At 49.5% G+C, this 22,492-nt stretch overlaps 1 protein-coding gene across 3 annotated transcripts; it reads right to left on the reverse strand.

The window, feature by feature from the left end:
* Positions 1 to 4,209: 4,209 nt before the first annotated feature.
* Positions 4,210 to 21,033, reverse strand: CDK2AP1 (cyclin dependent kinase 2 associated protein 1). Of its 3 annotated transcripts, none has more exons than XM_060193218.1 (4): positions 20,899 to 21,033; positions 16,808 to 16,902; positions 13,248 to 13,374; positions 4,210 to 5,024 (listed from the first exon to the last, which is right to left on the reverse strand). In XM_060193218.1, the coding sequence occupies exons 2-4, from the start codon at positions 16,871 to 16,873 to the stop codon at positions 4,957 to 4,959; spliced, it is 261 nt and encodes an 86-aa protein (XP_060049201.1). In that variant the 5' UTR covers positions 16,874 to 16,902; positions 20,899 to 21,033; the 3' UTR covers positions 4,210 to 4,956. The 3 variants fall into 3 exon arrangements, with proteins under 3 accessions (XP_060049201.1, XP_060049200.1, XP_060049202.1); XM_060193217.1 differs by lacking the exon at positions 20,899 to 21,033 and adding an exon at positions 20,280 to 20,430; XM_060193219.1 differs by lacking the exon at positions 20,899 to 21,033 and adding an exon at positions 19,855 to 20,020.
* Between the last annotated feature and the right edge of the window lie 1,459 nt (positions 21,034 to 22,492).

Genomic DNA, 22,492 nt, shown 5'->3' on the forward strand with positions numbered 1-22,492 from the left:
AAATATATAAAGTTTTTAAAAATGTATGTGAGCTGTGGATTCACAGTGCAGGCATCAAGCCCCAACAATAACCCTGGTGGCAAAAAAAAAAAAATCAATGCTTAGGGCTGGGGAGATAACTTAAAGACTATCTTCATGACTGAGGCTTCATTATCTCAGGTTCAATCCCTGGCACCACCGTAAGCCAGAGCTGAGCAGTGCTCAGTACTTTTTCTCTGTAGCTTTTGTTAAAATACTATATATATATATATATATATATATATATATATATCAATGTTAGAAAAAAGCTCTGGTTGTCTTGGCAGGGCCATATTAAGTGACTCTGTGGGCTACATTCAGAACCAGACACACCCCAACCCTGAAGGGTAAAAGACAGTGGCCTAGGGCTCAAACGACGTGCTCTACCAGGTGAGCTGCCACCAGCTGGCCTTATTTTAATTCTCAAAAAGCTGCTTTTCCCTCTAGCTTCTCCCTAATAAACCCTATCCGAGCTGCTAGGGGAGACTATGGGTGGAGGAGAGTATATATATATTCTTTCTCCTCACCAGAGTACTGCTCAGCTTTTAGTTTATGGCAAGCAGTTCAGGGACTTGAACCTGAGATGTTGGAGCCTCAGGCATGAGTCTCTTTGTGTAACCATTATTTATCTACTCCCACATACATAAAGATTTGGGGGAGAGTAGTGCATAGTACGAAGCAAAAGGACCTATGTAAGGATCCCATTTCGAGTCCGCACTCCTCATCTGCAGGGGAAGCTTCACAAGTGGTGAAGCAGATCTGCATGTTGTCTTTCTCTCCCTATCTCTATCTTCCCTTCCCCTCTCAATTTCCCTCTGTCCTATCAAATGAATATATATATATATATATATATATATATATATATTTTTTTTTTTTTTTAATACCACTAAAAGCAGTAGATTCGTAGTACCAGCACTGAGCCCAGCAACTGAAGGAAAAAAATTACTCTGGCTGTTGTGCTGGGGGTTGAATTTGGGTGCTCAGGTATGCTATTCCTATGCTCTACCTGCTAGTCTTTTGCCCCTGGTGTGTGTTTTTATTTTTTTTATATTTATTTCCTTTTGTTGCCCTTGTTTTATTATTGTTATTGATGTCGTTGTTGGTTGTTGTTGGATAGGACAGAGAGAAATGGAGAGAGGGGGAGAGAAAGACAAGACACCTGCAGACCTGCTTCACTTGTGAAGTGACCCCCCTGCAGGTGGGGAGCTGGGGGCTCAAACTGGGATCCTTAGGCCGGTCCTTGCGCTTTGCACCACACGCGCTTAACCCGCTGTGCTACCTACCGCCCAGCTCCCTGTGTGTGTGTGTGTGTGTGTGTGTGTGTGTTTTCTAGAGAGACAGAGGCAGAGAGAGTGAATAAGACCACAGCTCCAAACCTTCCCTAGATGCAGTGGAGGCCACGCTCAAACCTGGGTCTTGCACTTGACAAAGCAGTGCAGTATCCAAGTGAACTATTTCACCAGCCCCTGGACTTGGACTTTTATGTAAGTCCCACCTTCCTTTTGCAGTCACAGCCATTCTATTCAGCAATCTAGAGTACAAGCAGCCAAATGACTGTCCCTTTCTGAAGTCCATTAAGGCTCTTCACAGCATGGAGTGACCTGGTTTAGAAGCTAAAGTGTTCTCTACAAGACTGTGCAGTGCATAGGGCCTGTTTCCATTCCAGCCTCCTTTAGAAGGTAGCCAAGTGGGAGTCGGGTGGTAGCGCAGTGGGTTAAGAGTACGTGGCACAAAGTGCATGGACCAGCATAAGGATCCCAGTTCAAGCCCCCGGCTCCTCACCTACAGGGGAGTCGCTTCATAAGCAGGTCTGCAGGTGTCTTTCTCTCCCCCTCTCTGTCTTCCCCTCCTCTATTTCTCTCTGTCCTATCCAACAACAATGACATGAATAACAACAATGATAATAACTACAACAATAAAAAACAAGGGCAACAAAAGGGAATAAATAAATATTAAAAAATAAATAGTGGTCAGGGAGGTGGTGCAGTGATAAGGCTTTGGACTCTCAAGCATGAGGTCCTGAGTTCGATCCCTGGCAGCACATGTGCCAAAGTGATGTCTGGTTCTTTCTCTCTCCTCCTATCTTTCTCATTAATAAATAAAATCTTTAAAAATAATTAATAATAAATAAATGAGGTAGCCAAGTAATACACTTCTGGAATGTCACACAAGAAGCCAGCAAAGTGGGAGGGAATCTGGGGAGCTGTGGGTAGAGGGACAATTTTTTGCCTTTAAAAAAAAAAATTGGGGCAGGGGTAGATAGCAAAATGGTTATGCAAATAGACTCTTATCCCTGAGGCTCTAAAGGCCCAGGTTCAAACCCCCACACTACCATAAGACAAGAGCTCAGTAAAAAAAATGGGGGGGGAGTTGGTTGGTAGCGCGGTGGGTCAAGGGTGCCTGGTGAGAAGCGCAAGGACCGGCATAAGGATTTGTTCAAGCCCCCAGCTCCCCACGTGCAGAGGGTCGTTTCACAATCAGTGAAGCAGATCTGCAGGTGTCTATCTTTCTCTCCCCCTCTGTCTTTCCCTCCTCGCTCCATTTCTCTCTATCCTATCCAACAACAACCACAGCAATAACAACAACAATAACAATAACAATGATGAACAACAAGGGCAACAGAAGGGAAAAAATAGCCTCTATGAGCAGTGGATTCAACTGTAAGCACCAAGCCCCAGCAATAACCCTGGAGGCAAAAAAAAAAAAAGTTCTATTTACCAATTTATTAATGAGAAGTAGAGAACCAGTATCTATGTGATAAGCCAAGGAGTCAAACTCAGTACCACATGCCTAAAATTTCAACATGGCAAGTGGTTGAAGAGATAGCATAATAGGTTATGCAAAAATCTCATGTCTAGGCTCCAAGGTCCCAGGTTCGATCCCCAACACCACCACCACCACCATGAGCCAGAGCTGAGCAGTAAACGATCTGGTAGAAAATAAAACCCCAGTGCGAAGCGCACGGACCAGCGTAAGGATCCCGGTTCAAGCCCCCGGCTCCCCACCTGCAGGGGAGTCGCTTCACAGGCGGTGGAGCAGGTCTGCAGGTGTCTATCTTTCTCTCCTCCTCTCTCCATTCCTCTCTGTCCTATCCAACAATGACAACAAGAATAACTACAACAATAAAACAAGGGCAACAAAAGGGAATAAATAAATTTTTTTTAAAAAAAAAGAAAGAAAAGAAAACCCCACAGTAGCTAAGGAGGCTGCAGAGTGGACAAGAGCACAAGACTTGCATGTGTGAGACCTCAGGTTTGAGGCTCAGCGTCACATAGGCTGGAGTAGTGCTCTAACCTCTCTCTCTCTCATGAAATACATTTTTTTTTCAACCAGAACACTGCTTAGCTCTGGCTTATGGTGGTGCAGGGAATTGAACCTGGGACTTGAGCCTCAGGCATGAGAGTCTCTTTGCATAACTATTATGCTGTCTACCCTTGCCCTGAAATACATTTTTGAAAAATACAGCCACAGGGGGCTGGGCAATGGAGCAGCGGGTTAAGCACACATGTCGTAAAGGGCAAGGATGGGCGCAAGGATTCTGGTTCGAGCCTCCCATCTCCCCACCTGCAGGGGGTCACCTCACAAGCAGTGAAGCAGGTCTGCAGGCTCTGTCCCCTCCCAACAATGGCAGCAACGACAACAATAACAAGTGCAGCAAAAACGGGAAAAGTGGCCTCCAGGAGCAGTGGATTTGTAGTACAGGCACCACAGTGAAACTTCATTTTTTTAAAAAAAATTTTAATATTTATTTTCCCTTTTGTTGCCCTTTTTTTTTTTTTATTGTTGTTGCAGTTATTATTGTTGTTATTGATGTCATCATTGTTAGATAGGACAGAGAGAAATGGAGAGAGGAGCACAAAGCGCAAAGACCAGAGTAAGGATCCTGGTTCAAGCCCCTGGCTCCCCACCCACAGGGGAGTCACTTCACAGGTGGTGAAGCAGATCTGTAGGTGTCTGTCTTTCTCTCCTTACGCCGATCCTTGTGGTTTGCGCCACATGCGCCTAACCCACCGCGCAACCTCCATTTTATCCCCACCTCCTGACTGTTAGCACATCCTCTCCAGGCCCTTGTGCTGACATCATCACACGTAATGTTTCTCAGCCAGGTAAAATATACGTTTAGTAGGCATCTCCCAGTGTGTGCCTGTTTCTTAAAGTACATTTAAAAATCCAAGGAACCCACATCTTAAATCAAATTGTTAATGAAAATAAGCTTTATTACGTCAAGTAATAAATACATACAAAGATGCAAATGGTTTTAGTCATTTTCTTCCAGATGGTTAGGTCAACTTACAGAAAGGCAGAACTGAAATCTATAGGCAGTCTTAGGAAGATTTCTGGGAGGTCCTTGTTGGGTTTGGTAGGTTGCTCTTATCTCTGTATTTATAACTTGTGCATCTTTAAAAATTGACTGAAAGTACTAATAGTCATGCAAATGCTTAAGCAGGAAAAAAAAAAGTTACATGGAGCAGAATCTAGTGTATGGCAAATGGGGCCCGGCTACTAAGTAAATGTGCTACCAGTCAGCACTGAAAACAAAGCTGAACCCTTAGAGTTGTGTTAGCTTGTGAAAAGAAATGAACAATCTGAGTGACATGTTCTCCAAAGAGGTGAAGTTGAGGCATGGTATCTTGGACCAGTCAAACTATAATTTGCTGTAGCATAGGCAGCTTTTTCGTGCATCTCTTGAATCAGTGCGGGGGGGGGGGGGGGAGGGATAGTTTCTAACTATTTAAAATGGAAATTCTAGTCAACTTGCAAAAATCTCCTCTCAATTTCAGAGACGGTGGGTTTAGAGCTAATGAACCATGGAAGGAGAAAACCAAACTGTTAGTACTTTGAAAACAAAGTTTTTCTTTGTTTGTTTCATCTGAACAGGGTGGAGGAACTGTAATTTCTAGTCTTGGAACATAGAAAACCTTCCAATCTCACGAGCAGCTAGGACCTGGCATTTCGTTCAGTTTCAGCCAAGCACTCCCGGACCAGTCCTCTGGCGTGAATGATGCCTGAAAGAGAAGAAGCTGGGACTCAGTGGGCAGAACCCGACCCGCAACAGGAAGAGGATTCTTTGATAACCCAGCCCTGAATCCCCCATGCATCCCAAGTATTGCTGCCCTCTGAAAGTTCACAAATGAATCCTATCCCAGCTCTCAAAGCCCTTCCCGGCCAGTCCAGACTACTCTCTAACTCTCCCTAGAAACCTTCTCCTGCACCAACCATCTCTCTATTTATGTATTTATGACATGCTCTTAGATGGTGGGAATAAACATGTCTCCACGCGAATTCTCTCACTCTGACCCACTGGGGAGATTCTGTTATTTTTTATGATTATTTTAATTAGTTTTTTAATTTTAAATTGATAGGACAGAGAAATTGAGAGTGAGGGCAGATAGAGAAGGAGAGACAGATAGACAGACACCTGCAGCCCTGCTTCACCACTTGTGAAGATTTCCCCCTACAGATGGGGACCAGGGGCTTGACCTGGGTCCTTATTGTTATTTCTTAAAGATTTATTTATTTGTTTGTTTGTTTACTTGTTTATTTGTTTGTTTACTTGTTCACTTATTTATTTGAAAGGTAGATGAGAGAGAAAGAACCGGACATCACTCTGGTACATGTGCTCCCGGGGAATGAACTCAGGACCGGATACTTAAGAGTCTAATGCTTTATCCACTGTGCCACCTCCCAGACTACCCTCTTCTTTATTTCTAATTTATCATGGGGAAGTCTGGCAGAAGCACAGCAGGTTAAGAGCACATGGTGCGAAGCACAAGGACCGGCTAAAGGATCCTGGTTCAAGCCCCCGGCTCCCCACCTGCAGGGGAGTCACTTCATAGGCGGTACCAAGCCCTAGTGATAACCTGGAGTGAAAAAAAAGAGAGAGGAGAGAGACAGAGAGACACCTGCAGCCCTGCGTCACCACTCAAAAAGCTTTCTGCTGCAGGCAGCATGTGCGTTCAACCAGGTGTGCCACCACCCAGCCCCCATAAGAAATAAGTCTTAGGGTGGGGACACAACATGATGGTTGTGCAAAAAGATTTTCAATCCTGAGGCTCCAAAATCCCAGGTTAACCCCTTCCCACCACCACAAAAACCAGAGCTAAGGAGTGATATGGGGGGAAAAAAATATTATTTTTTTAATCCAGTTTTTCTTTTTTCTTGATTTCCTTTTGTTGCCCTTGTTGTTTTATTGTTGTAGTTATTATTGTTGTTGTTACAGATGTCGACATTGTTGGATAGCACAGAAAGAAATGGAGAGAGGAGGGGAAGACAGAGAGGGGGAGAGAAAAATAAACACCTGCAGACCTGCTTCACTGCTTGTGAAGTGACTCCCCTGCAGGTGGGGACCCAGGGGCTCAAACCGGGATCCTTAGGCCAGTCCTTGCACTTTGCACCATGTGCGCTTAACCCGCTGCGCTACCACCCGACTCCCCTTCTCTCTCTTTTTTTTTTTAAAGATTTTATTTATTTATGAGAAAGATAGGAGGAGAGAGAAAGAACCAGACATCACTCTGGCACATGTGCTGCTGGGGATCGAACTCAGGACCTCATGCTTGAGAGTCCAAAGTTTTATCACTGCACCAGTTCCTGGACCACTCTCTCTTTAGAAGTCCCACCCTGCTAGGGAAAGAGAGAGGCAGGCTGGGAGTATGGATCAACCAGCCAACGCCCATGTTCAGCGGGGAAGCAATTACAGAAGCCAGACCTTCCACATTCTGTATCACACAATAACCTTGGGTCCATACTCCCAAAGGGATAAAGAACAGGAAAGCTATCAGGGGAGGGGATGAGATACAGAGATCTGGTGGTGAGAATTGTGTGGAGTTGTATCCCTCTTATCCTATGGTTTTGTTAATGTCTCCTTTTTTAAATAAATAAAAAAATATAAAAATTAAAATAAGCGCAAGTGGTGCAAAGCACAAGGACCAGCTTAAGGATACGGGTTCGATCCCCAGGCTCCCCACTGGCAGGGGAGTCGCTTCACAGGTGGTGAAGCAGTTCTGCAGGTGTCTATCTTTCTCTCCCCTTCTGTCTTCTGTTCCTCTCTCCATTTCTCTCTGTCCTATCTAACAACAATAACATCAACAATAATAACTACAACAACAATGAAAAACAACAAGGGCAACAAAAGGGAAAATAAATATAAAAAAATTTTTTTAATTAAAAAAATAATTTATTCATTAGAGAAGAGGAGAGAGACCACAGCATCAAACAGTACTTCATGCTTGAGGGTCCAACACTTAATCCACTTGCACCGAGTCCCTACAGGGACCCAGATTTAAGCCCCTGTCCCCACCTGGGGTGGAGGCGGGGGAAGGAAGGGAGCTTTACAAGCAGTGCTGTGGGTGTCTGCCTGCTCTGTTTCTCTCTGTCTCAGAAAGAAATATAGAAACCTACCAGGGATGGTGGAGTCATTGTGTAGACACTGAACTCCAGTTATAACCCTGGTGGATTATTTTTTAAAAATCATTAATAAGAGACAGAATGAGAACATCATTCTGGCATATGTGTTGCTGTAGATCAAACTCAGGATCTCATACTTGAGAACCTAACACTCTAACCATTGCACAACCTCCCAGGCCACAGAATGAATGCTTTAGGGACACACACACACACACACACACAAGTTCAGTTCCCACCATAAGGCAGAAGCAGCTTTAGTGCTGTAATGTCTTTCCCTCTCTCCCTGTCTTTTTTTCCCCCTCTTTCTTTCTATCTGAAAGTCAGCCCAGAGCAGCAAAATTCAGTGACAGATAAAAACTAATCCTTGGGGGGCAGGGCAGTAGCGCACTGGGTTAAGCGCACATAGTGCTAAGTGCAAGGAACCGGTTTGAGCCCCTGGCTTCCCACCTGCAGGGGGGGTCATTTCACAAGTGGTGAAGCAGGTAGGTCTGCAGGTGACTTTCTCTCTGCCTCTGTCTTCCCATCCTCTCTCAATTTCTCTCTATCTCATCCAACAATAACAATAGCAACAATAACAATAATAATAATAGCCAGCCCCTGTGGTCCAGGAGGTGGTGCAGTGGATAAAGCACCAGACTCTCAGGCATGAGGTCCTGAGTTCAATCTCCAGAAGCACATGTACCAGAGTGATGTCTGGTTCTTTCTCTCTCCTTCTATCTTTCTCATTAATAAATAAATAAAATCTTTTAAAAAATAAATTGTTTAAATAAATAAAGATTGTTCATCACGACCAAGTGGGATTTATCCCAGGAATGCAAGGCTGGTTTAACATATGTAAGTCAATCAATGTGATTCACCACCACATCAATAAAAGCAAAACCAAAAACCACTTGATTATCTCAATAGATACAGAGAAAGCCTCTGACAAACTCCAACACCCATTCATGCTCAAAACACTACAAAAAATGGGAATAGATGGGAAATTCCTCAAGATACTAGAGTCCATATATAGCAAACCTACAGCCAACATCATACTCAATGGACAGAAGTTGAATGCATTACCCCTCAGATCAGGGACCAGACAGGGATATCCACTATCACCATTACTCTTCAACATAGTATTGGAAGTTCTTGCCATAGCAATCAGGCAAGAGAAAGAAATCAAAGGAATACAGATTTTAAGGGAAGAAGTCAAGCTCTCACTATTTGCAGATGATATGATAGTATACATAGAAAAACCTAAAGAATCCATCAGAAAACTACTGGAAGTTATTAGGCAATATAGCAAGGTGTCAGGCTGCAAAATCAATGTACAAAAATCAGTGGCATTTCTCTTTGCAAACACTAAATCTGAAGAAGAAGACATCCAGAAATCACTCCCATTCACCGTTGCAGCAAAATCAATAAAATCCTAGGAGTAAAGCTGACCAAAGAAGGAAAGACTTGTATACTGAAAGCTATGAGTCACTCTTCAAGGAAATAGAAATTGATACCAAGAAATGGACATCCCATGCTCATGGATTCGAAGAATAAATATCACCAAAATGAATATTCTCCCCAGAGCCATATACAAATTTAACGCGATACCCATCAAGGTTCCACCAAGTTTCTTTAAGAGAATAGAACAAAAACTACAATCATTTATCTGGAACCAGAAAACACCTAAACTGCCAAAACAATCTTGAGGAAAAGAAACAGAAATGGAGGCATCAAACTCCCAGGTCTCAAATTATATTATAAGGCCATCATCATCAAAACAGCCTGGTACTGGAACAAAAATGGGTACACAGACCAGTGAAACAGAATTGAAAGCCCAGAACTCAACCCCCACACCTAATCTTTTATAAGGGGGCCCAAAGTATTAAATGGAGGAAGGAGGCTCTCTTCAATAAATGGTGCTGGGAAAACTGGGTTGAAACATGCAGAAGAATGAAACTGAACCATCTTATCTCACTAGAAACAAAAATCAACTCCAAATGGATCAAGGACCTGGATGTTAGACCAGAAACTATCAAATACCCAAAGGAAAACATTGGTGGAACACTTTCCCACCTAAACCTCAAAGACATCTTTGATAAAACAAACTCAACTTCAAGGAAGACTAAAGCAGAAACAAACCAGTGGGACTACATCAAACTGAAAAGCTGCACAGCCAAAGAAACTATCACACAAAGAGACCCCTCACAGAGTGGGAGAGATCTTCACATGCCAGACATCAGACAAGAGACTAGTGACTAAAATATACAAAGAGCTCACCAGACTTAGCAATAAAAAAGCAAATGACCCCATTCAAAAATGGGCAGAGGATATGAACAAAACTTTCACTACAGAGGAGATCCAAAAGGCTAACAAACATATGAAAAACTGATTGTCAGAGAAATGCAAATAAAGACACACTGAGATACCACCTCACTCCTGTGAGAATGGCATACATCAAAAAGGACAGCAGCAACAAATGTTGGAGAGGCTGTGGGGACAGAGGAACCCTTCTGCACGGCTGGTGGGAATGTAAATTGGTCCAGCCTCTGTGGAAAGCAGTCTGGAGAACTCTCACAAGACTAGACATGGACCTTCCAAATAACCCAGTAATTCCTCTCCTGGGGATATACCCGAAGGATTCCCTAACACCCAACCAAAAAGATGTGTGCACACCTATGTTCATAGCAGCACAACTCATAATAGCTAAAACCTGGAAGCAACCCTGGTACCCAACAACAGATGAGTGGCTAAGCAAGTTGTGGTATATATACGCAATGGAATACTACACAGCTATTAAAAACAATGAACCCACCTTCTCTGAGCCATTGTGGATGGAGCTAGAAGAAATTGTGTTAAGTGAGGCTAACTCAGAAAGATAAAGACGAGTATGGGAAGATCCCACTCATAAGAAGTTGAGAAAGAACAGAAAGGGAAATTCAAAATAGGAGTTGATTGTGGTCCGGGAGGTGGCGCAGAGGTGAAGCACTGGACTCTCAAGCGTGAGGTCCCAAGTTCAATCCCCGGCAGCACATGTGCCAGAGTGATGTCTGGTTCTTTCTCTCTCTCCTATCTTTCTCATAAATAAATAAAATCTTTTAAAAAAAATTAAAAAAAAACAGGAGTTGACTGAATTTGGAGAAGGGCACCAAAGAAAAAACTCTAGGTGGAGGGTCAGAGATGGGACACAGTGTTTTGGTGGTGGGAATGTTTATGTACACTCCTATCAATTTGCAGTCATATAAATCACTAATTAATATGAGAGGGGAAAAACTGATTGAATATCTCATATAAAAAAGAAAAATAACTAAAAAGTTAAGAAAAAATAACTAAAAAGAAAAATAACTAAAATAACTAATAAGTAACTAAAAATAACTATTTATAAATAAATAACAGCAAGCCCCGGCAATAACCCTGGAGACAAAAAAGAAAAAAAAAACTAATCCTTGGACTAGCTAAATAGTTCACTTGGATAGCACGCTGCTTTTCCATGTGCTTAAGCCAGGTGTCAGCCCAGCTCCCACTGCAAAGAAGGAAACACTGATGATACTGTGGTCTCTCCCCACATCTCTGCCTGTGGCTTTCTTCTTTATCTGAAAAATATATATATATATTTTAAATTAGTTTTATTTTATGGGTGGGGGTAGATAACATAAAGCTTATGCAAAAAGACTCTCATGCCTGAGGCTCCAAGGTCCCAGGTTCAACCCATCACACCACACCACCATAAGCCCGAGCTGCGCAGTGCTCTGGGATTTTTTTTTTTCCCAGAGCACTGCTCAGCTCTGGCTTATGGTGGTCCAGGGAACTGAGGACTGAAGCTGGAACTCTGGAGTCTCAGGCATGAGAGTCTCTCTGTATAACCATTAGTGTCTCCCCAGCCCAAAGCTGAATATTGCTATTTTTAAAAATATTTTTTATTTATTTATTATTGGATAGAAAGAGAAATTGAGAGGGGAGGAGGACATAGAAAGGGACCAAGACAGAGAGTCACCTACAGTCCTGCTTCATCACTCATGAAGTTTTCCCCCTGCAGGTAGGGGCCAGGGGCTTGAACCTGGGACCCTGCACACTGTAATGTGTGCACTTAACCAGGTGCACCACCGCCTGGCCCCAACATTACTTTTTTTTTTTTTTTATGTCTCCAGAGTTATTGCTGGGGCTTGGTGCCTACACTAAGAATCCACTGTTCTTGGAGGCCATTTTTCCCATTTTTTGTTGCCCTTGTTGTTGCGCTTGTTATAATAGTTGTTACTGTTGTCATAGTTGTTGTTGTTGAACAGAACAGAGAGAAATGGAGAGAGGAGGGGAAGACAGAGAGGAGGAGAGAAAGACAGACACCTGCAGACTTGCTTCACTGCTTACAAAGTGATCCCCGCAGGTGGGGAGCCGGGGGCTCGAACCAGGATCCTTACACCAGCCCTTGAGCTTTGCGCCACCTGCACTTAACCCACTGCACTATCGCCCAGCTCCCATATTACTATTTTTTAAACAGAAAGAAAGACAAACAAACTGAAGCACTGGCTCAGTTATGGCATACAATGGTGCTGGGGATTAAACCAGGACCTGTGAGCACTTAGCCAGGTGCATCATTGCCTGACCACCCCCTCATTCTTTTTTTTTTTTTTAGCTTATAACTCTGTTTCTTTTTTTTTTTTTTTAATTTAAGAAAGGATTAATTAACAAAACCATAGGGTAGGAGGGGTACAACCCCACACAATTCCCACCGCCCAATCTCCATATCCCACCCCCTCCCCCGATAGCTTTCCCATTCTCTATCCCTCTGGGAGCATGGACCCAGGGTCATTGTACCCCCTCATTCTTTAAATTTGAAGTCCAGCATACTCTAGAAGTCTCCACTACCACCATAGCTACCAGAACTGCCTTGCTTCCTTTGACTGCAGTGACTCTGACAACAGAGATGCTCAACAGTCCCCTCCCTCCCACCCCAGTTGGATCAGGTGTAAAGTAAGCTCCCTATCCCCCTCCCCCAAGCCCGCTGGTCCCTCTCCCCAGGTCCCTGGCTGACACTCCCCAATCCAGCCAACAACCCCTTCACAAATGTCTCATAAGCACCAGGAAGTCACTGCTTTCCAGTCAGAGCCCGTCCCCAGCCAGCCTTGCCTATAAGGCATGCTGTGATCTCCCCTGAAGCCCCCTGATGCCCCAGATTTACAACCAAAGGATGCTGCCCTCTCCTTTTGCTAGAGTTGCTTCTGCAACCTTTTTAAGAGCCCCCAAAGTCTTCCCAAAATTAAATTAGCACATAGGCCACTGCTGCTCTGAATTGCCACCTTCTAAAATAGAAATCCTTTCTCCCCTGCATTCCCCTTTTACTCCGGGAGGCAACAACCTACTTAACTTCCTTCTGAAGTCAGCTGGTCAGTTACATCTGCACGTGAGTCACTTCTTTTCTGAGCTACCCTCCCTCCCGCTCTCAATCATGACAGAACTTCAAAGCTCTCACTTTCCCTCCTGACACTCTAGGATAGACCCCCTCGCCCCCGCCCCCCAGCCACACTCCAAAGCAGAGGCAGCAGAGAGCAAGGCAGGCCCTCTGACTTCAGAGTAGGGAGTGGAGCCAAGCCTCAAAGACCTTAAAACTGGCGGCCCTCCCTGGCAGCATGCTCGCACATCCCACCGGCTGGCCAGCCCTTCCTAAATCACCGCCTGCAAGACCCCTGGTCACCGAGCCCCTTCTGATCAGACCCCAAACACAGCCCTCATGCCACACATCCACTCACCTGCCCAGTGCTTCCACACCAGAGGCATATCAGGGTCAGCCCAGGGACCCTGCAGGCAAGGACACTATCCCCACAAAGTCTTTCAGTCGGGAGGCTGTGACTCACCTCGCTTTAGCCTCTCCATGGCGCTCTTACTCCCGGCATAGGTCGGTCTAATCTCCTTCCCCAGCTCCTCAATGATGGCTAGCAACTCGGCATATTTGCTTTGAGGCACCTGGCTGTTCCCAGTTCCCTACAATCAGACAGAAAGGGTTTAGTGGTCCGGGAGGTGGCGCAGTGGATAAAGCATCAGACTCTCAAGCATGAGGTCCTGAGTTCAATCCCTGGTAGTACATGTACCAGAGTGATGCCTGGTTCTTTTTCTCTCTTTCCTCCTATCTTTCTCATGAATAAATAAAATATTTTTAAAAAAAGGGTTTAACAAAAACGTGTTGGGGGGGCGGAAGCCAAACTGTGTCCTTAAGATTTTGTCAGAACCATGATGATTATTATGGTTGGGAGAGGGCGGCACGGCTCTTTGGTGGTGGGTATGGTGTGAAACAGTAACTTATAATATATTTTTTAAATTTTTAATTATTATTTCCCTTTTGTTGCCCTTGGTTTTTTTTTTGTTGTTGTAGTTGTTGTTGTCATTGTTGGATAGGACAGAGAGAAATGGAGAGAGGAAGGGAAGAGAAAGATAGACACCTACAGACCTGCTTCACCGCTTGTGAAGCGACTCCCCTGCAGGTAGGGAGCGGGGGCTCAAACCAGGATCCTTATGCTGGTCCTTGCGCTTAGCACCATGTGCACTTAACCCGCTGTGCTACTGCCCAACTCCCAGTAACTTATAATATTATAAACCACTATTAAATCACTACGGGGGGGAGAAGTTGGGGAGGCTGGCAAATAACTTACTTGCATAGTGTGCTGTTTTGCCATGTGCAAGACCCAGTTTTGAGCCAGGCCTCCATCACACACTGAAAGAAGCTCTTCCCCCCCCCTCTCTCCATATATATATATATATATATATATATATATATATATATCTTAAAGTCACCCCAAAGCAGTGAAACACAGGCCAAAACTCAAATGGAAAAAAAAAAGGCACTGGACACTGGGTAGCTATCAGAATGGCTATGCAAAGACTTTTTTTTTAAATAAAGTGATTTTTTTAATTCCCTTTTGTTGCCCTTGTTTTATTGTTGTAGTTATTATTGATGTTGTCCTTGTTGGATAGGACAGAGAGAAATGGAGAGAGGAAGGGATGACAGAGAGGGGAAGAGAAAGCTAGACACCTACAGACCTGCTTCACTACTTGTGAAGCGACCCCCCTGCAGGTGGGGAGCCAGAGGCTCGAACCAGGATCCTTAGGCCAGTCCTCGTGCTTTGCACCATCTACGCTTAACCCACTGTGCCACAGCCCAACTCTCCTTTTTTGTTTTTTAAAGATTTTTATTTATTGGGTAGGGGTAGACAGCATAATGGTTATGCAAAGAGACTCCCATGCCTGAGGCTCCAAAGTCCCAGCTTCCCACCACCATGAGCCAGAGCTGATCAGAGCTAAAAGACTTTTATTTATTGATTGATGAGAGAGATAAGAGAAAAAAGAAAAACAGAACCAAAGATGTGCTGCTAGAGATGGAGCTCAAGACCTCATTCTTGAGAGTAATACTTCATCCACTAAGCCACCTCCTGGATCACAGAAAGACTTCTTTTTTTTACCACAGTACTATTCAGCTCTGGTTCACGGTGGTGCAGGGGACTGAACCTGAACCTGGGACTTTGGAGCCCCAGGCATAAGAGTCTCTGCATATGCTGTCTACCCCTGCCCTTTAATTTTTTTTTTTAATCTTTCCATTTATTGGGCAAAGACAGTCAGAAATTGAGAAGGAACGGGGAGGTTAGAGAGTAAGAGAGACAGAGAGACACCTGCAGCCCTGCGTCACCACTCATGAAGCTTTCCCCCTGCAGGTGGGAACCGGAGGCTTGAACCCAGGTCCTTGTGCATTGTATCATGTGCACTCAACCAGGTGCACCACCACCAAGCCCCCACACAAAAAAAGATTTTCAAAATTCCCAGGCACTGAAGCCAGAGCTAAGCAGTGCTCTGTTTAAATAAATAACAGAAACAAAAGGATTCAGACAGACTTTTGAGTGACATCCAAGGGGTGGCCAGTCAGAGGCCAGAGCTTATCCTCGCCCACCCAAGGGAAACCACTTGGGTCCCCGAAAGTTCTTTCATCATCTCAAATCAATAATCAGGAGACTGTTGACTGAGAACTCCCTAAGACCCCACTGGAGGAGGAAAGTGACCCCAAAATGGGCAGGTGACTGGAGGCCACACTGGGGAACAGCATAAAGTATCAGGAAGGAGCCTGATGTGTTAGAACGTCTCCTGTTGTCCCACCTCCGAGCCCACACACAGAGGCCTTTTTTACTTCAAGCCCACCAACAACCCCAGCAGCCAAGGACCCAGATCAATGCAGACGGGCTCCTTGCCAGACCGTGCTGCCCATTCCCTCTGCAAGGCCCTCGCCTGCTGCTCCCTCCTCTTCTGCCGCCTCTGCTTCCTGTCTTTGCCGTTCTCCCTCTCCCTGCCCAGCTCCTCCACATGCTCCTGATGCCGCCTCCTGGCCTCCAGGTCCTCCTTTCTCCCCTCCCTGCGCCGCTTCATGGCCAGGGCGTTTCGCTGTCGCTCCAGGCTGCGCTTGGCCCTGTCCTCCCTTAGCCGCTGCTTCTTCAGGCGGTCCCGTTGCCGGGCACGCGCCTGCTTCTCCTCCAGAGACAGAAGGGCCCGGCGGGGCATGGCCAAGAGCCACGGCCACATCTCCAGGCACTGCGTCCCCAGCAACCTCAGAACGTGGCTGAGTTCCGGCCACAGGGTAGAACTTAGCCCAAGGCTGGGTCCCATTCCCTAGGAGATGTGTCAGTGACTGTGCCAAGTGGGGGGACACTTGGGACTAGCATGACTAGGCCCCATAAAACGCATCTAGACTCCACAGGATGGGGACCTGACCCTTTGCTGGGCCACAATCTGTGGGGTATAAACAGGATCAGGGTCCTCCACATCTCATCTCAGGAGACAAGAGAGGAACATAACCCCAGAGATACTCCTGGGTCTGGTCCCAACAGCCTTGGGCTCTCCAAGCCATCCCATCTCTGGAGCCCCCCGGGGAAACACCTGCCACCTCCCGTAGAAAAGGAGCCCAGAGAGTGGGCTATAGCATGATGGTTCTGCAAAGAGACTTTGATGCCTGAGGCTCTCAAGTCCCAGGTTCAATCCCCCACACTGCCATAAGCAAGAGCTGAGCAGTGCTCTGGTTAAATAAATAAATAAATAATAAAAAAAAAAGAGAGAGAAAGAAAAGGAGCCCAGAGTGGTCTGGGAGGTGGCACAATGGATAAAGCATTGGACTCTCAAGCAGTAAGTCCTAAATTCAATCCTCGGCAGCACGTGTACCACCAGAGTGATGTCTGGTTCTCTCTCTCCTATCTCTCTCAAAAAAATAAAATTAAATAAATAAATAAAATCTTTAGGGGGAAAAAAAAAAAGGAGCCTAGGCAGGGCCTTGGGAAGCTGGGTGTCACTCTGGTCTGACACCTCTGCCTCTTCCAGACTCCCCTCCCAGCAGGCAAAGTGAACCCCCAGCGTTCACACCACCTCAAAAGCCCTGCTGTCATACCTGGGTGTAGCCGAGAGATGGTGGCCCATAGTCACTAAGCAGCTGGCGGTACTGGGAAGTAGCCATGCTGGTGGAGGGTGGGTGGACGCTCCCAGCTGTGGAGGGAGGCAGACAGTCAGCACAAAGAATGGCTCCTTGAACTCAGGACCCAGGTCCTGTCCTTGTCCTCTAACAAATCCCAGCCTTCACCCCCCACCACAATCACCACTGCCAACCAACCAAGGCTCACTTCCACTCTGCACTATGCTGTTTGGCCCTTACCCTTGACGGTGCCCCTCCCCAGAGGTTGACAATCTAGGGTCCCCTCATCACCAGAGAGGATAGTCAAGGACTGTGTAGGCAACCTGAGCCCCTCCCTAACTGGAGACTCCAAGTCTCCATGGGCTGGCTGTGTGTCCTCAGACCAGCTGCTCCATCTCTGTGAGCCTGTCTGGTTTTAGGCTGCATGGCTCCACGCCCCTAGGAGTCGAGGTGAGGCAAGGCTCTGCAGCCACTAACTGAGGCCACTGTCCCTGGCCCACCTCAGGGGCTGGAGACAGGCAGACCTGTGATGGCTTCCCAGTGGCCTTCAGCAGGAAAGGCTGTCACTGCAGAGGGCGCATCTGGGCAGGGCAGCCACTCCTCAGCCTGGGGCTAGAAAGCCAGAAACAGGCTGGCCAAGCCCCCAATTGCTAATATGCCCTGGGCAAGGGGCAGGGTAGGAGGAAGCAGGCCCAAGGATCGGGCAGGGGTCCCAACACCAGGAGCTCTCTCCTGTCTGCACTGGATCTCTCCTCTCTGTGTCCAGATTTCCACTTCAGCGTGGGATGACCCTCTGGGGTGCAAATTCAGTTACCTCTGAGCAGTTCCCTCTCTGAGTGAGGAGACACCTGAGCCAGGACATGCTCAGGATGGGGGGGGGGCGGCATGCCACCCCTCCAAGGGGTACAACAGTTAGGGCACAAGGCTGAGGCAGGGTGGATGTACCCAGGGTCCCCCACTATGGCAGCCAAATCCCAACTCTCTGAACCTTCTGGGATGGACAGGGGACATGGTCTGGGAGCTGGGGCAGAACCGTCTGGACCCCTCACACAGCACTTCCAGGCATCTAAAAGATTCCAACTCTCCATCATGAGTCAAGAGCACACCTGCTCTCCTCTCCCAATGCTGCAGTCCTGCTGACACTTGAGATCAGGCCTTTCTCTTTTTCTGGGCCTCAGTTTCCCCAACTGTTAAGACTCAAAGCCTAAAGATTAGAGCTCACACTCTCATGTGGAGGTGAACTGAAGTCTTTGGGGGGGGGGGGAGTTGGACAGGAAGAGAGAGAATAAGTGGTGGGTGGGGGAAGCTGCCAACAGTTCAGGGCCTGAGGTGCTATCACTGGTGACATGGCAGGGGCCACTTCTGTGCCAGGTCCCTGACCAAGAGTTAGGGGGGACTGGCCCTGGGGGAGGGGGAGGCGGCAGGCGCCTGTAGCCGAGGGGAGGGCAGGGGAAGAAGCCCAGACAGGGTGTGCTCAGGGCACAGGAGCATCTGGAGCGTCGCAGACAATGTGCACAGTGTTTGGGGACGGCCAGGAGGGAGGAGGGCCTGGCAGAGGCCATCAGCTCGGGGGCCAGGCGGCTCCCCGCCCCCACGCCAGACAAAGAGCAGCCGGGGCCTGGGGAGCTGGCGGCCTTCCCGCCACTTGGGGCGCCTGGGGGGGGACGACTCTCTGGCTGGGAAGGCGGGGGCTTTGTCTAACTCCACCACTGCCACCGCCGGCCAGGCCGCGGCTTGGCAACCAGCGAGCAGGAGGCAGGGCTGGAGGGCGTGAGGGATGATGACAAGGAAGCTGGAGGAGCGGCAGTGAAGAGTCCATCTTGGATGCAAATGGCACGGGGAGATGGGTGTTCCAAGGCGCTCCAGGGGAGGTGTCTGACTACGCCCGCCACCAAAGACACCAGCCACCTGGGACCCTCAGGGGTCCTCCTGGATCTCACTATACTGCAAAGACAGGAACCCTCTGGCAGGTGCCAGGCAGCCCAGGGAAAGGACTCAGGAGGTCTGTGGGAATGCCCACTTTATTACCCCCAACCACCCTCAAAGGTCCCCACCTAGGACCACTGCCTCAACTAGTAGCAGCGCATGCCTGAGCTGTCCTTCCTGTCCCTGCGGGGAGCAAGACCCTCCACACAGCGCCTGGCTTTGTAAAGTGTGCAGACCTCCAGAGGAAGCCAGCACGGTTGGGGACAAAACAGTGGCTCCTGGGAAACACAGCGGGTGCTTGAGCAGCCCAACTATTCCCCCATCGCACCACTCGTCCATCTGTGTCCCAGAAGTTGCACACAGTGTGTGCAGATGCATATGCGTGTACACGCACACACGCGGCTACGCAGCTTTCTTGGGTCCCTCGGGGTATCTGGAGTTTTCGAGTCGCCCTTGCGGGGGGGTGGGGGGGGACGAGGCCTGACACTTGTGGTCAACTGCCAGCGTGGCACTGCTGACCTGCAAGGCCATCCCCCTCCCTCCCCACGCGCCTCCTCCTCCTGGAGGGCTGCTTCCAAACAAGTGTCTGAAGGAGCACAAGGCCCCGTGAGGTGACTACTAGGGTCACCCCCCTCCCCACCCCAAGGGATCCCTGAGGCAAGCCCCCCAGCTCGGCCCAAAGCTTCCTGACAACTTCTGCAGGAGTTTCCCAGGAACGCCGGGCTCCAGGCCCTGGGAGTGAGGAGTCTCCTCCCGACCGTACAGGAGGGGGGCCCTGGGGGCCCGGCCTTGGGAGGGACGCCCGAGATGCGGTCCCGGTCCCGCGCAGCAGCGCCACCCCGCCGCCTGCACTATGAAGCCGGTGCTCAGCAACTTCTTCCGCGGCGCGCACTCGGGAGCCGCGAGGGCCGCCCGCCCGCCCGCCCCCCTCGGAGCCGCCCCCTCAGCCGCGCGCCACGCCGGGACCCGGGGCGGTCATGTCCTCGGCCCGGGGCTGACCCTCATTCCCGCCCCGCGGGCCCGCGCCCCCAGGAGCGGCTGCCGCTTCGCCCCCGCGGCCCCCGCTCCGCCCCCGCGCGGCCTGGCCCCGCGCCCAGTACCTCAGCTGCAACGACCCCCGGCCGGGCCTGCGCCCCCGGCTCCCCAAGGGCGGCCGGCGCCCCGCGCCCCGCGCCCCGCGCCCCGCTCCCCGCGCGGCCGCTCCCGACTCCCGCCGGCAGGGGCCCTCGCCGAGCCGCCCAGGAGCCGGAGGAAAAAAGGAGCCGCAAAGAAGCCTCCCCCCGCCCCGCCGCCGCCGGCCTGGGGGACGCCCGGCCGGCCCCGCGCCCCGCGCCTCCGCCCGGCCCGGCCGCCGCAGCGCGGGCGCCCCCGCCAACTTTGGCGGCGCGGGATCATGGCGGCCCGCCGGCCCGGCCCGGGACCCGCCGCCCCCGTCGCCCCAGAGCCCGCGAGCCGGGGCCGGGCGCGCGGGGCCCCAACTTGGCGGCACTTGGGGCGCGGCGCGGGCGCGGGGGCGCTCACTCACCCGCGTTGAGGGAGGCGGCGGGCATGTGCGCGGCCAAGTTGGGCTTGTAAGACATCCCCGGGGCGGCGCGGGGCCCGGCCGGCGAGGAGGGCGGCGGCGGCGAGGCCGGGCGGCGGCGAGGCGGCCCCGGCGTCCGTGCGCCCCTCCGAGCGCCCGCCGAGCTCCCGCGCACTTTTTGTTGTGGGCGGCGCGGGCCGCACCGGCAAATATGGCCGTCCGTCACCCTGCCGCCCGCCGCAGTATATCACCCATACATCGGCGGCGGGCGCGGCGGGCGGGCGGGCGGGCGCGCGGGCGCAGGGGCGGCCGCAAACTTTGAGCCGAGCCAGCAGGGCGGCCCGGGCCGGGAGGGGGCGGCCCGGCGTCAGGGGGCGGCTCCGCCCGCGGCCGCGCCCCGCGCCTCCGGGTGCGCGCGGCGCCCGCAACTTGCCAAAGTTTGGGGGGCTGGGGTCCCGGGGATGCCAGGGGCCTCGGGGCTCCCCCGCTGCCGCCCGGCTGGCCGCGCCCGGGCATCTACGCCGCTGCCGCGAGGGGTTTTTTTTGGGGGGATCAGGTTTGGGAAGCGGCGGGGAGGATTTGGGAATCGCACTCCCCGGTGGGGGCAGGGATGGAAAATTACCTGGAGAAAATGGTGGCGGGTGGTGTCTGTTCAGCTCGGGAGATCTTTCCAGACGCCCCGCTCTGGCTCTGCCCCAGGAGAAAAGCCACCGATTCCTGACATTGATTTCTAATAAATTTCCCGGCCCTGCCTGTATTCAGCCGTTTTTAACCCTTTGGGGGGCCTGCGACTCCTCTGAGACAAAAGCCAGGGAGGCCTTGGCCCTGGGAAATTCACCCTCTCGCCTCCCACCTGGCTCAGGTGTTTGAGGAGCACTAACCCGTGGGCGGCCAAGGTTCCCCGTGCTGAAGGGCAGAGAGAAGCTGCGAAGTTTCTGTCCGCCTGGACTTTGTCCTAACACCCACCCTAGCCCCTCCTTAGATCCCCTGGAACTTAAACGCCCTGTGTGTTTTTGGATTAGATGACTAAGCTTTTGGAGATAACTCTTTCTTGGAGTTTCCACTAAAAGAGTTTAAAGCTCCTCAAAAGACAGAAGCTTCCCAGTCCTTTCTGCGGTTTACAATCGCCATGGTTTGCAGATTTTTTAATTAGTCGCAGGCTCAGGCACATCTGGAACTAGTGAGGCAGACAGCAGCTTCTCCGCTGGGAAGGACAGTTACCACCCATGCCAGCCCTCTTTCCTTTAGGGTACCTGGTGCAGGTGACAACCGCCCTCCCCCCCTCCCAGCACCCTCTTGAAATAGCACTAAGCTAGCTTAACAGAGGCTGGTCAGAGACATTTTTTTAAAAAAGATTTATCATTGCTCAACAATTTGTTTGGCTTTGTATGTTAACTCTCTTTTCAGCCACCAGGTTCCAGATGCCATCAGGATGCCGGCCAGGCTTCCCTGGACTGAAGACCCCACCAATGGAGCTCCGCTTCACCAGAGACCCACCCTACTAGGGAAAAAGAGAGGCAGACTGGGAGGGGAGTATGGATTGACCAGTCAACGCCCATGTTCAGCGGGGAAGCAATTACAGAAGCCAGACCTTCCACCTTCTACAGCCCACAACGACCCTGGGTCCATGCTCCCAGAGGGACAGAGAATGGGAAAGCTATCAGGGGAGGGGATGGGATATGGAGATTGGGTGGTGGGAATTGTGTGAAGTTGTACCCCTCCTACCCTATGGTTTTGTTAATGTCTCCTTTCTTAAATAAAAAATAAATTAAAAAAATATGTATCAGTTAATGAGAGAACCAGAGCATCATTCTGCACATAGGGTGCTGGAGACTGACCTCCAGACTTCATGATTACAAGTGCAAGTCTTTCTCCATTGCACAGCTTCTATGGCTTCACTCAGTGACATTTGATCTCAGGAGAAAAATTATGTCATTCACAGCTACACTGATACCAGGAGCCTAGTAGCCCTTAGTGGTATCCAATTGCAATCCATTTCAAGCCACATACTAAGTTTAAAAGATTTTTTAAAGATTAATTTATTTTATATGAAACAGTGTCAAAGTTAGGCCCAGAGCAGCATTCTGGCATAAATGGTACTGGGGACAAAACTCAAGACTTTATGCCTGTTAGTTTACAGCTCTACCACTGTGCCACCTCCTGGGAAAAAAAAAATTTTTTTTTAATGTATTATTAACCAGAGCACTGTTCAGCTG

Source organism: Erinaceus europaeus, chromosome 6 (assembly GCF_950295315.1).
Source record: "Erinaceus europaeus chromosome 6, mEriEur2.1, whole genome shotgun sequence".
Classification (NCBI taxonomy): Eukaryota; Metazoa; Chordata; class Mammalia; order Eulipotyphla; family Erinaceidae; genus Erinaceus; species Erinaceus europaeus.